This window comes from Phaenicophaeus curvirostris, chromosome 15, assembly GCF_032191515.1.
Source record: "Phaenicophaeus curvirostris isolate KB17595 chromosome 15, BPBGC_Pcur_1.0, whole genome shotgun sequence".
Lineage (NCBI taxonomy): Eukaryota > Metazoa > Chordata > Aves > Cuculiformes > Cuculidae > Phaenicophaeus > Phaenicophaeus curvirostris.
Window position 1 is genome coordinate 8,018,520 of NC_091406.1, and position 14,644 is coordinate 8,033,163.

General features: G+C 43.0%; 2 protein-coding genes across 4 annotated transcripts in view; one reads left to right on the top strand and one right to left on the bottom strand.

Annotated features, from left to right (window-relative positions):
- MED7 (mediator complex subunit 7) overlaps positions 1-14,644 on the bottom strand; it is a 158,903-nt gene that overhangs the window by 77,390 nt on the left and 66,869 nt on the right. The window lies entirely within an intron of this gene.
- The window catches only part of CYFIP2 (cytoplasmic FMR1 interacting protein 2), a 54,696-nt gene that overhangs the window by 34,377 nt on the left and 5,675 nt on the right, over positions 1-14,644 (top strand). For 2 of the 3 annotated variants that reach the window (XM_069868859.1, XM_069868860.1), the window contains exons 24-28: positions 4,941-5,084; positions 6,637-6,727; positions 7,373-7,503; positions 10,580-10,652; positions 11,164-11,258. In XM_069868859.1, coding sequence (XP_069724960.1) covers positions 4,941-5,084; positions 6,637-6,727; positions 7,373-7,503; positions 10,580-10,652; positions 11,164-11,258 — 534 coding nt within the window. The remainder of the gene's footprint in view (positions 1-4,940; positions 5,085-6,636; positions 6,728-7,372; positions 7,504-10,579; positions 10,653-11,163; positions 11,259-14,644) is intronic. The other variant, XM_069868862.1, reaches the window with a different exon arrangement.

The following is a 14,644-nucleotide window of genomic DNA, read 5'->3' on the forward strand; positions in this document are numbered from 1 at the left end:
TTCCATGCTGTGAATAAAGTACATCCTTGCCTGCAGGGGGAAAGCTGAGGATACAAATCCGTGCTTCAGAAAGATGCATTACACAAGGTGGTGATGTTTTCTAGAGAATTGCTTGCTTCTGGTATTTGGGTTGTTGAGTTTTTCGCTAGTAATAGTTGCTTCAAAATGAATTTCAGTTGTTTACAAATAAGAATTATTAGTGGGAAGAGAGGAAATCAAGGAAAATGGGATTAGCTGGATTAGGCCAACAAAGGGTCTGGCAGACAGACCTTTCTGCATGCTGTGATTGATGCCGCTAGCTCAAAGGAAGCCACAGCAAATTTTTCAGTGATGTTGATATTACCTGCTGCCAAAGTCAAACTTCCACTGGTTTATGCTGGTTATCAGCTTGAAATTATCATTTTCCAGGATGGGAAGATGCCAAAACCATGCCAGTGCCAGGACTGCTCCAGCACTGGTTTTCCCCATTTCTGCGGGTGGACGTGGCCCTGCCTGTCACCTCTCACTCCTCATTGTAGGGTTCAAACTGCTGGCACACTCCAGTGGCCAGCAGAAACTGAGCTATTTTCTGTTCATTCAGCCACTTACAAAGCACAGCAGGTTGCCAAGTCTCTGTCAAAGAAGCTGCAAAATTACCAGCAGCCCACTACCTACTGCTCATTAACCACTTCTTAGCTCTGTAAATGATTTAGATTTGGCATCATTTCTTTATTTGCATGAATGCTTCTGTTTTTCTTGGCACTGCCAGACCCAGAATCATGCCAGACTTGCTAGAAATCCCCATTTCCCTTTCTGTGGTTGAATTTGCCTCCCCTCCCCTTTTTAGTTAGTGTGCAGGCAGATGTTACTTACAGGACAGTGCGTGCTGCTGGCACTTGTAAAAATAGTTACAGCATCTAGATGGGATGGAGCCACTCTATTTTCTGCTGCCACGTCTGCAGCAACAGCACAGAGGCGTTAAGGAGCTGTGGTTGCTACAGGAGGTGATGGCAGCAGGGGTTGCTGAGCCCCTCCATCCGAATGCATGGCCATGAGCTTGTAAATAACAGGAGTATATGCAGTCCATGAAAACAGTGAAGCGTTCTGCTGAGACACAGAATATGCACAGACATGGTTTCAATACAGTATATAAACATGCCTGCTGCATTGTACATGTCCTGTCTATCCCAGACAGGGAATATGGACATTTTTTGCATGAAAGTCTTAACAACTGTTTAATACAGCTGAATATGGTAAAACCTTTATAGGGAGAGTGGAAGTTTTTTGTGGCAGGGGAAGGAAAAAGGCTATATTCAGGCAGTTTGACTTAGAGGGCCTCATCTGGCAATTCTGATCAGAATTGGTTTTCACTTTCGAAGATACCATCTCAGCTGTTGCACTGAAGTTAGGTTGGCTAGGAGTCTGGACCATTCTTGGACTAGTCATGTTCATTTTTGTCTCTAAGTATATTCTTCTTTCATTTCCAAGCAGGTTCTATCACAGGCAGTATTATCTATTATCTTTCTCTCTGATCAATTTTATCAGATAAAACTCTCCCTGCCTTCCATCAGCTGAGCTCAGATGGGTCTGGGTGATGGCCAGTAACATGCTCAAAGACATGGAACTGCGTTTCATTTTGCTTCGTTTGCTGTTGAGTCTGCTCTAGAGCATCCCTGGTAAACTCCAGAGCTCCCAAAGTAATGTGTGTGCCTTCCCCCTGTGCCTCCAAGCATGGATGGCTGTCCTTGAGACCTGGGTGCAGGGTGGGACACCTGAACTCTGAGAGACAGTGGGAACTCTGCCCTGCCCTGCAAATCCCAGCCTGCCTGCATTCCCAGCTTTCCGGCACCAAAACCTGCCTCTTTGGCCCCAAACCAAAGGTGGGGCAAACCTCCACAGTGTCTTTAGCAGCTGTTGCTCCCAAGACACAGTGAGATGGGGGCTTTGCTCCCACTTTCTGTGGGGGTGGAAGTGGTTGAGCGTGGGGGAGCGAGCTGTGCTGTGCAGCCAGCTTGTACCCTCAGCTGTTTTGTCTTAAAATACCCACTGGTGTCATTTTTTACATCCTACAGTCTTTACCCCAAGCTGTGTATCTCACCCTTAAATGGAGTGATATTTTTAATTGCTGGCAGAATATTATTATTAGATGCAAGCCTGCTGCTAATGTGCTATGTGGCTCTGCAGAGAGCTTGATGAACCTGCCTCATCTTGCAGACAGGCAGGGATGAATCATCCTGCTCATCTGCAGACAATGCATGTGCTAAAATGTGTCTTCTCCCAGTCAAACTTGTTGTTGGGACCCCGATTTTGTGGGGAAAAAACCACTTAAAAGCTGCTCTCCAGACCCATTATCCTGCTGAGAGGTGAGGGGTTGCTGTGAGGTGGTTGGTTGCATGGCAGCACCATCTGCTCATTGCTCATCCAGTGAAATGTCAGCCTCGTTATGGGGAAAATGTGACCAATTGCTTCCCAACTGGATACTGCTGGTGGCCCAGCTTAGGGGACCACAGCACATGCACAGTCTGAAGACCTGACTCCTAGCTGTGGTGCAGCAAAGATGCTTTCACAAATGAGCGTGGATTCATGAACCCATTGAAATCGGTATATTTAGTTCCTCTCTAGTCTGGATGAGCCACCAGTTTCCTAACTGTGGGGAAATAACAGGGTAAAGGAGCCTATGGGGTGCAAAGAGCCATCTCAGGGCAGCCTGGCTCGCCCCTGCAGCAAGGTGCTTTCTGGATGTGCCAGGACTGGAGTAACACATTGCAGAAGCAACAAAACACTGTGGGAGCGTGGTTGGCTGGGCCCTGACAGCTTCCTCACTTCCCTCTGGAATGATCAGCTCTGCCATTCGGCAAGCGTTACAGCTGGGCATCACCTAGTGATTAAACAGATACACTTTAGGAAATATGAACTATTGCTGCTTTTCACATGTGTCCATGTGTGTATCTAGTGGCTTTGGATCAGCCTTAACCAGAGAGCTTTTAAAAGACTCTTTATCTTAGGATGGAGATATAAACCTAAGCAGCAGCATCAAAAGCAGTTCTTATAACAGGAGTTGGCATGCACGGAGCTTTGAAAGTAGGCTTCTGTCTGCCTAAGGGATTTTTAAATTCTTGCCTGGCCTTATTCAGGGCCCTTTTGTTTAGTTTTGATGGGAGAGAAAGTTCATGCATATTGTGAATGAATGCACTATGGGGCCTCTCGGGTAGTCTTTCTGTACATAATAGTGTTAAAAGGTTTTTTTGTTTTTAACCTGCTAGGATGGGAAATTAAATTTCACAGAAAGTAGTGGACTTTTCTTACTGTGTCTTCCTTCTGCTCACTCTTTCAGAGAGCACCTAGGAATTGCAGGAGGCAGTAAGCTGCTGGACTAGAGCAGTAGAGCTGTAACAATATGAGGGACAATTAATTAATTTATTAAAGCAATTGACAAGTCTGTGAAAGCATGAACAGTACGTCAGTCTGCTGAAATTCTGTATCTGAGAGCAAAAGAAAACACTTTTCCAATTCTTAGCAAATGACTTCCCTTTGTAACTCATTAGTAACTCAAATGAAGCGTTAAAGTAAATCTCGAGGAAGTGAGTCAGAACTGGAGGACAACTGAAGCCTTCACCTACTGCAATTCCTGGGAGCAGCAGCACTGGAGGATACATAGCATTTTGTAATATTATATTAATTCAACATTTGCTCCCTTTCACTCTAAGCTCTTCAATATATTGGTCCCTCCACTCTCTTGGCTCCATTACTGGCAGAGTAGGAAATCTCTGTAAGTGGGGTCTGTAAATTCTGCAGGGAAGCAAGCTCCCTGCTGCAGGGGGGTGCACCGTGCTTCTAATAATCATTGTTTACACAAGAAGCGAAGTCAGCCTTGCACTGTGCATTTGGGATACTGTGTGTTTTCTTATCATTCTTTAAGAAAGGCCTTTTAGTAAGTGTGAGCCTCGTGGGTTATCTGCACTTTGCTGTGAGAAGCGCTACGTGCCAGAATCTTTCAAAGAATGTGATTTTTTTGCTGTTTACTGAGGTTACAGTTGTTATAGGTGTTGGCGGGGGAGGCTGCTGCCCTTCTCTGCTGGGCTGAGTCATGATGCCAACACTCCCATTGCAGAGCTCAAGCTGAGCATGTGGCACCTCAGCTGCATTTCATTTTCAGTATATTTTGTGCAGATAACACAAGTGAACTAATTCCTTCTTCTTCTATTTCTCTCACACCAATTGGATCCTTTAAATGTTCCAGTGATAAAACATGGCAGCAATTTCCACATTTCCAAGATTACACTGGTAGAGTACATTCCTGGAAATCACTTTCGATTTTCTTCTGCTAAAAATGTTGAGAGGCCAGAACCCTGGGTACTATTATTTTCCCTAGACTAGGGTTAGATTCGTGTCCTTTTGACAGTCCCCTGGGGATATCTGTTAAGTTCAGAGGCTGATACAGAGCTTTTCAGGGTGCAAAAAAAGATCTTTTCTGTGCCTCTTCCAACTGCCTCTAAGCTGAGACACTCCAGTTCCTTCTTTTTGTAATAAGCTTAAATTAAAGGAAGTGCCCACAGGAAAAATAAAAAGAAATCTGTCTGTTTACTTGTATATAAATATTTTCATTTTAATAGAGAAGAATTTGGGTTTGAAGAGGCAAAGGCCAGTGAACTCAAATCCTTGTTTGAGAATGTGTGGGAGAGTAAATTACCTTGGAAATGAAAGTGGTGTTGCTACGTAGCAGGGTAACAAACCTTGTGATGTGGCAGTGTGTTGAGTTTAGAATATATTTGACTACGTAGGAAGAAAAGAAATGTCTTTACCACAAGAAACAGAAGAAATGGGAATTGTCATGTGTGTTATTATTTCTCCTTCTCTTAAAAATTATTTGAAGTGATGGAATATAATACTGTGATAAGAAAATTACTTAGAGGTCTGGTAAATGCTCCTTTCTAACAGTCATTGTGCTTCTAATTTCTCAGCCTCTCAACATTGCCTACAGTCACATCTATAGCTCCTACCGCAATTTTGTGGGGCCGCCTCATTTCAAGACAATCTGCAGGCTTCTTGGCTATCAAGGCATCGCGGTGGTCATGGAAGAATTGTTGAAGATTGTCAAGAGCCTGGTAATTCTGAGCCTAACCCTGGTGATGGAGAAATCATAATGCCTTGAGAAGCACAGCTTGGACAGTCAGCCTGGGCTTTGGGTTCATGGTGTTCCCATCTGGGTACCTTCATGCCCCTTGATCCACATCGAAACACTGTATTAATGGGCTAATTATCACTGTTGCTGAGGGATCCCACCGATTCCTGTGGGATGATGGAGTGTTTCTACCATCTTGAAATGTTAACTGTAATCAGCCACCTACGTCTGGGGGTGGTGGAGTTGGCACGCTGCTTTGCTAAAAGCCTCTAGGGAGTGATTGATTGGGACATGGCACTCGTGGTCCCTCAGCACTGCCTGTGCTGCAGTCTGGGAGACCTTCAAGACACATGCTCCTCCTCAGCAATAGCACAAGAGCAGTTTGTCTTATTGCCTTGTGATATCCCTGGAAAGCTGCAGGGAGGTAGAGAGGAGGCAGCAAAACTGATGAAGCCAACCTTTTGAGTCTTTATAAGAAAATTCCAGCTGTAGGTGAGTCCAACTCAAGCCATACTATCCGTTTCCATCAGGTATTCTGAGGCTAGGCTGCCAATAGTCCTATCTACTTTCTAGTTCCCTCTTCTTTTACCTAACAGAAATGTGATGTCTGCAGGGAAATGATCCCATGTGCTCCCTAAGGGCACTACAGAACTGAGCATTAAAAATGGACTAGGCAGTGTATAATTTTTCAGGTCATTCTTTACTGAAAAGAGAATTTCCATCATTAGTTATTTAAATTGGATTTTAGCTGCAATGATGTCACTTAGAACACGTCTAACAAACCAGTGTAAAACTGAAAATCTCAAGCCTATATCCACTTTCCCTACCATAAAGCACCATACCTGCTAAAGCTGTAATTTATGTCAGTTGAAAATGCTGTAGCTGGTGTGTGAGATCAGACAGCATTCAGCAAAAATGCAAAGACTTTATGTTTGGCTAAATAGTGTTTAGTGCATAATCCCTTATAATGAATCTACCAGATGCAGGTGTATAACTCCAAATGGCAGCACGTGCTTTTAACTAGGAAATATACTTTGTTCTTGTCCATGTTAGAACAACATATCGGATCTGCAGAAACATGTTCTACACGCATATAGATTTATTTTTTAATCTCTGAATATTCAGTGGTCATTCCTCAGGTGGAAAGCGCATTTCCCATGCTGGGGAATGACTCCTTTAGCAGCTCTGTTGAAATGTTTTTGGGTTGGGAGCACCAGTCCAGCTGGATCTCAGACTGAGCCTTGTTTGGATTCCAGTTGCAAACAATACAAACAAAGCAAGCTGTATTTTGAAGTCGAAAATCCATGCAGCTGTTCTTTATTATTTGGGAGGAAACTGTAAAAGCACTTTTAATTCCATACACTTGGGCTGAATTTTGTATTTGAGTGAAATCCAAATTAAACAAATTCTTCTCAGAGTTCAGATGAAGCTTCATCCTGTGCTGTCAGGTGTGGACCCATCCAAAACCAGCCTATTTCAAAACAAACACCGGGAGAAGCTGTCGTTCTGGTTTAACCTCCCTTTGTCTCCAACAGCTGCAAGGCACCATCCTGCAGTACGTGAAGACTCTGATCGAAGTAATGCCCAAGATATGCCGCTTGCCAAGACATGAATATGGCTCTCCAGGTGGGTGCTACAGGTGGATGCTTGAGCAAGAGCTCGCCCACGTGTGGTACAGCATTTACTCAGGCACACTAGTAATTAAACAAGGCTTGGCACCTGACGTGCAAGAGCAACATGAGACACACTTTCAGCTGTTTTGCTATTGACATAGAACGTACGTAGGAAACCTTTCCAGGAGATCTCCTGTTGGAAATTACCCTTGGAAGACACAGATGGCTTGTAATGGAATGTCTTCTTTAGCTTCTGTTTCATTATTGCAGGTTCACTGATATTATTTAAAAGCTCTACTTGATGCAAGATTTTCTGCAGCATGACTGCAACCTTCTGTTGGGTTTTTGAGGAAACTCTGGCTGGTGCACATGAGCCGGCACCAAAATGAGCCAGAATCCACTACTGTTTTAAATCTCATTCTTCCTCTGATGAGGGAATCCGTGGACTTCATATGAATTACTCCATATTTCCCAATGGTAAATGAAAGGATAAGACACTGCATGCTAGTTCTTCCCAATGCCAGTCTCCATCTATCCATTTAGCAGTTACAGCTTGCAATTTGTGATTAAGGAAATATCAGGCATGATTATTTGTTATCCAGGTTATCAGAGGGTGATGCCGCTCTTGCTTTTCTGACTGTCCATCCTTGTCTTTAAGGAATCCTGGAGTTTTTCCATCATCAGCTGAAGGACATCATTGAGTATGCAGAGCTGAAGACTGATGTGTTCCAGAGCCTCAGAGAAGTGGGCAATGCCATTCTCTTCTGTCTCCTTATCGAGCAGGCTTTGGTAAGGCAAAAACCCCTGCACTAACAGATCGTACTTGAAATTGCCAGCTCAAGAATATAAGTGGAAGTGGGTTCTCCAGCAGAAGAGTTTGGGAAATGTTACTTTCCAGCTTCTCGTGTGCTCAGGGTCTCTCTGGAGCTGTGTTAGTAGGGTCTGTGGGCATGTCATTGGGGATGGTGTGCACTGGCACTTGTTCACTGACATCTGGGATTGCTGAAGGAGAATCTGAATACTGGATGATCTGGATTTAATTCTTGGACCAAACCCTACCCTTATTTTGTCCTTGTCAGAGATAAAACCAACTGGAGCTTATTTCTAGATTGTAAGCTCTCTGGGGCAGGGATCAATACTTTTTTATATATGCATTTGTACAGCAACAAGTAGATTTGAGCCTTTTGCTCTTTTGGGGTGCCATTGCAATGAAGAAAAAAAAACCTGTTGATTCTAATGGTGATAAGGATAAAGCAATCCAGCAGGCAGGAAATCTCAGAAGAGCTGATAATATGTTTCCTATGACTTAACTTCACTGAAAACATAGTTTGAGTAACGACTTGATATTGTCCCCTGCACAAGTCTTTTGCATGTAAGTCTCAACCTCTCAGTTCATGTGATGCCCTTTCTGGTATGGGGTGAAGGCTATGTCTGAGTGTCACACATCTTAGCTCCTAGTTTCTCCACACAAATTTAATTTGTAATGAATTTATCTCACAGTGTGGTGCAGAGCCAGCTGAAGAGTGTTCAACAACACGATTTTCCATTAAGATTGCATATTTGATAATGATTTTGGCAGGGTTGTTTGAGTTTTTCCAGAAATATTTTAGAAATACTTCCCTAGCATAAGATGGAATTTCCAAGCAAAGCCAGAAAGTTTTGTTCGGAGCAAAACTAGAAGGAAGTTCAAATATTCCAGGTTTTATCCAACCATAGAGCACAGGGAAAATTGAAGATCTCTACATGTCCTCAAAGTGGATATTTCTGCACTTGCCTTTGCATTTTAACCACTCAGTGGTTGTTTCAAACGCACTCAGTGAGCAGTAGTTGTATAAGATTAAAAAAAACAGAGATATGTATATCACCTGGCGGCTTGGTTTTATGCTGTGGAATTACTAGAGTTGCCAACTATACCCTGGCATTTTCTGTTTCTTTTGTGGCTTTGTCAATGCTTTCTGCTGTTCTCTGTGTTGGATTTTATGGTGGATGTACTGCATTTGCCTTTTGTGTCCATCTTTAAATGGACACTTAAGGGACACGTGGTGGTTTCTTTTAGAAATCCTTCATTTCAATGCAAAAATGTTCCTCCAGTCCCAGGAGCTGTATAGCTGCAGTATACTGGCATTTTAGAATAGCAGAAAATAAAGAAGACAGTGAGAAATTGTGGATCCCTTTAGGAAGGCTGCCCAGCAAAGTCACATCTGCCCACTTTCCTTACCAGCCAAAGTCTCTCCCTCTGTGATCCTCTGTTTTCAACACAGAAATAGATTCAGAATATAAAGCCACTTTGCATGCAGCAGCCATTGGTTTTCGCTCACTGGAAAGTGTCAGATGCGTGGATCTATCCCGTAACAAGATTTCCCCTCTAACAGAGCTCTTATGCAGCAGGAGCAGTTGCTTTTACAGTGCAGTTATCTTCATAGCAGTCAGAGTTATCTAAGGCATTTGCTGGCAGAGACTGCTGTGGTGAAGATGCGCAGTCTGCTTCTTCTACCTCCTTTTTGTTGTTTAAGTTTGAGGAATGAGGGGTTGCTTAGGCCTAAATTTCTAAGCAGAATTCTTACTTTCAGGTAACGGGCCTTGGGGAAGAGATATGTTAATAACATGACTAATCTGGGGGCAGCTATCAGGTGAATGTACGCTGCAAATGGTGAAAATGCTCTCTTTATCAGAGGGAAACAGCAGTGAAAGAAAATTCCTTTAGGAATAAGTAGCGTTTTGCAAACAAAATAACCAAGGTGACAGGCACACTGTATTAGCATCAGTGTCTCTCTGCCCATGGAGGGATCTCAGACTGTTCCTTGTCCCTCCAGCACTGTGTCACAAACTGCACTCCCACAAACTCGCTCTCATCCCAGCATCCATGCGCCAGTACAGCCTCCTGCAGCTCCATGCTACACTGTCCTCTCTTGGCTGGAAGGTGGGCTATCCACCCGTGCATCCCAAACAGACCCAGCAGTCATTCCATCTGGCCCCAAATATCTTTCGCTGCGCTGTCATGACTAGCTTTCGAGTGTGTCTAAATCTCTACAGTAGGCTCAGAACTGAAAGCATGTCCTAGAACCAGACTTTGTAGGAGCAAACTAATGCCTTGTTGTGACGCAATGCCTCTGTGTTAAACAGCTTTGGTTTCCTTGCTGCTGTTTCCCATTGCAGACTCGTATACAATGTATTGTCAGCCATCAATCCTCAGTCTTCACCTGCCTATTTCTAGGTTTCTCCTCCTTGTGCATCTGTGTTTGGGATTATTTTTTCTCAAGTGCATCGGCATGCGTTCTCTCAGGTGGCATCTCATGATGTTATTCCTCTCTGGACTTCTATATTATTCTCCCTGGTGCATACACCACTGGGACACTGGTCTGATAACCCTGGCTGAGAACACCATATGAACAACCAAATAATTTCAGACCAAGGCATTTTGTACCTATTTGCAACAGAACCATACAACAGTATATTTTACATGTATGCATCCTAAAACAACTAAGCCAGAGGATAATTTCTACCTGGGCACTCTCTGTAAAAATAAAGAGCAGGAAGTCATCAGGGTAACATGAAACTGAAACATCCATGTTCTTTATCCCCTCTTACTTGCTGTGCTAGGAAGTGGGACATATGAAGCTCTGGCCCTGTACATGCAGGAGGTAACTTCTTTGAGTTAAGGAAACTTCCTGGCTTAAGTTGAGAGGTATTTCTTCCAGTTTAGTTCATTTAGGTTTGAACCATTGGAGTTACTACTGAGCTGGGTTGGATTTAAATAGGTGCCATAGATATGAATTGTTGTAGTGTTGCCCAGGCCCCTGAGCCATACACTCAAGCCCTATAGGTATTTTTTAACTTACTTTATCTTTCTTTCTTCCTGCCTCAGTCCCAGGAAGAAGTTTGTGATTTGCTGCATGCTGCTCCTTTCCAAAATATTTTGCCCAGGGTCTACATCAAAGGTAAGAAGCTGAGAGGGAAACAGTGGACAGACTCAGAGGTCTCTGCCCAGAAGCTGTTTTTCTCACATTTCTGCTGAGGATTAGTTCTGGCCCTGCTTCCCACTCAAGATAGATAAGAGGATACAGCCAAAAGTAAGGTGGAAACGGATGTCAAGGTTGCATTTTCTGTATCCTAGTTACACTCTGAAACCTTAGTTAGTTTGGGGGTTCCCTTAAGGTTTTAAAGCCTTTTCACAGCCTCTTTGGAGAATGACAGCATGAAATGTCCATCTCAAGAGGAGCGATCAGTAACAGGGACATGCTTTTGGACGTGTGATTAAGCTGCTGCTGAGACTGCAATTGCACATCCCTCCCTTCTCTGCATCGCTGGTTCCCTCATTTGCTGTTGGTTTGGCTCATTGATCCAAAGTCTCGTTGGATGGTTGCTGGGGGGCAGCTCTGAGCAAACTCGGTGGAAATTGCGGGTCTCCACTTCCTCCTCTCATTTCACTGTTTGCTGCTCGCTTGACAGAAGGAGAACGCTTGGAGGTGCGCATGAAGCGTCTCGAAGCCAAGTATGCCCCACTTCACCTGGTTCCCTTAATAGAGAGGCTGGGCACTCCGCAGGTAAGGATTTCATTGAAAGGGATGACTGTTGAAAATTCAGAGCAGTCCCCAGATGGCCTGTTTGGCCTTGGGAAAATGATCCGGTTTGGTTTCTTTTTTTCCCCCTCCCCAAAATAAAAAAAACATCAATTGGACAAGAAAAACACAATCCTTGCCCTAGCAGACACCTCAAAGAGAAATTTGTGAGCAGATGGTGTGATGCTGCCTCCGGTCTCGAGAGCTGGCAGAGAGCTGTAAGGCAAGCATGCTAGAAGCCAGCTCTGAATAAGAACAACTCTGAAAAATCTCTTCTTCTCCATTTTAAAAAGGTGGAGAATTGCTGGGGTGGTTTGAGGGGAAATTTTGCAGGGCTGTCCCCGACTCAATCAATTGCTGTCACTTTTGGGGATCCCGTGTTAGGGCTGCAGTATGGCCTATTTTTGAGTTCATCCCTGTCAAGGAATGCATCTGAGAATGGTTTCCCTCCTAGCACATGCTTAGAGCTTCAGCACATGCTTAAAATTACAGCTCCATTTAAGTGTCTTTTTGAGGCGGGTCTCGGCTTGCAAAAAGTCTCTTGAGCAGAAATTGATTACTGTTAAAAATATCTCCATAGATTGATCAGTGTAATGGGCAAAACTTGAGCTCCTTTGATACCAATAACCAGCCTTCCACTGCCTACTTAGTAGGGTTCATTGGATAAAAATCATTCAGAATATTAAATGAATCAACACCCTATTCCTGTAATGTACTGCTGAGGGAATGGAATGAGCACTCAGTTGTATGAAGTGACAGACCTATTGCAGGCAGAAAGTTGTTGATTTTTTTCCTTATTTTTCTAATGGACCAAGGACATTCTGAACTTTGTTTCATTGGAAATCATATGGAACAAATAAATTGGCTGGATAACTGAGGGCTTTGTCTTACTTTGTAGACACTTCTCTCACTTTCCATTGACTTCCTTTTAAAGGAGACACTCGAGAAAAAGAATTCACCTCTGTGTTTTCGTGTCTTTGTGTTGGTCTTTCTTTCTCTCCTTCTTTCCATGCAAAATCATCATTGAAATCTGCTACTGAGTCCACGCGTTGCTTATCCTTGCCATAGTTATGATAGTGATGAAAAAAAGGTATTTCATGTCCTGCTAAAAATTATTTTCTCTTTAAACTGTTCCCATAGTCATCATACAGGTACAGTTCAGTACCAGATATTTTTTGAGCTGAGATGTAAATGGAACTCAAGAGTCACTTTCTATAGGTGTCTCCATAGCTTCTAAGCTTGCTCCTTATGCAGTTTTGAACATGCATTTTGGAAATGCAGTTTTGGACACAGGCCATATGGGACTTTTTCCTGCAGAACACAGAAGTGCATTTAGCAGTTGTCCAGAATCTGAGCAGAAGTTGTCTGCTAGATGCCTCTCCTAAAAGGTGGCCCTATGCATTTCATATAAATACATGCTGTAAATGGGCTGAGCCAGAGGCTGCTGTAGTTAGTAGGGATCTATCTGTCTTCGCAGGCTTTGGGTACATTTCTTACAAGCCTGCCAGTTAACAATCTGTAGAAAAGGTGTGGCATAACTGGATCTGTGCAATGGCAGGAAAACTGTCAGTGATTGATGGTAAATAATTGTTTTGCATTGGAAATCCAGAAGCAGCTGTTTGATTGGTGATTCATAAAGAACCAGGGAGGGTCAAAGTGGTTCATTAAAGAAACCCTCTCCATTTTAAATCTGATCACAGGGGAAAGTAATAAGGGATTTTCAGAAGTGTGAAGTCAGTTTGAGTTTTTCGCTGGAATTGTTGAGCCAGTACAGTGGCATCCTTTGACATCCTTCCTCTCCCGATCTTAAAAATCAGTGGGACCGCAGACTGTGAGGCAGATCTGGCCACAAGACTAACAGCTCTCCAGCTGCCTACATCATGTTAGATATCTACCCAATAGTCTTATGGTGATGACTTTTAGAACCAAATTCTTTCTGTGAACGTGCATAACTGAGTGGCACTACATCCCTTTCTAGATAAAGATTTCTTCCAAAACAGTATACTAAGATCATTGGAGTAGTTTGTTCTCAAAAGTATCTGTTCTATCACTATATCTTAGCAAACAGTAATGCTAACACCTAAATTATATTTGTAATGCATTTATTTCTACAGTGTCCCCATTTTGCCATCATAGACTAGTGTGTGCAGATGTTAATCTGTACCTATAAAAGCTTGGAGCAGGTGAGCAGAGAGAAAGCATACAGCCTTGTGTTATAAAAACAAGCTAAATAAAATAAATCTTTAATTGCTAAGCAAATACATCCAAATGCTTGCCATGAAACCAGTGATATCATTCCTGTGTTTAACAGATCTAGGGATCCCAAGTCCAATCTGACTTCTGCACAGCAATACTGCTTTCTCATAATATTTGCTACTAGTTGAACATTAATTGATCTGAGGTTCCCAGAATGTCCTTGAAATTGTGACACAAGCAGGAATTGTAATGCTTCTGATTTCAGTAGCCACCAAACTAAAAATGCTTTAGGTTACTACCAGCATAAACTAATAGTTAGGAAAGGGGATGAGCAGGCACATTCGTGTGGTTTTAGGGTGGAATAAAGATGATCCAAGTAAACTAAGCACAATTCATGTTCTTAATATCTGGCCAGGACATGTACCTGCCTGTTGTATGAGATGCTGAGCCCCTGTTGTGATTCTGATCAGGATAACGTTTTCATAGGCATTACAGGGACAGCTGGAAATGGAACAAATGCTTAAAAACTACTTAAAGTTCCAGGAAGTCCTCTGGGATAGGCAGGGAATCAGTAAATGTCACACTTGCTCTGCATTCCTCTGCCAAAGTGGTGAGAAGTGTAAAAGGCTCTACGTGGAAGGCCAGGGTACCGTGGCAGCCTTTGACTTTGTTATAAACCACAGGTTTTCCACTATTAAGGTTCTGATGGCTTCTCATCTTCCTCAGGACTTTTTAACCCTAACTACAAAAGAAATCAAGAAAGCCATAAGCTATCTGCATTTTAAAGAGATGATGGCAATGTCCTGGGAAGGAAAATGTCCCTGTTCTGTCTGTTCTATTTTCATAATCTGCACAAATCATGACATTAAACCCAGCAACACTAATAGCATTAATAGAATGGAACAGTGTGCTAGCAGAATTAAGTATCAGTATTTCTGATCAGAGCTTTGCCTCCCAACTTTTGTTTTCTGACTTCTGTAGTTGTTTCAAAAAATACTTAGGTTGGTGGAATATAATTGAGCACAATATTAAGTCATCTTCCATTTGAGGGATGAGAGGTTCTCTGGTGGGGAGTGCCGTGAGAGCAGCCATTAGAGGTAAGGTTGGACCTTGCATGGAAAGTGTGTTAACTTTGAAAGAGCCGGGGAGTCTGGGAAGCACTGAAGCCAGTGAGA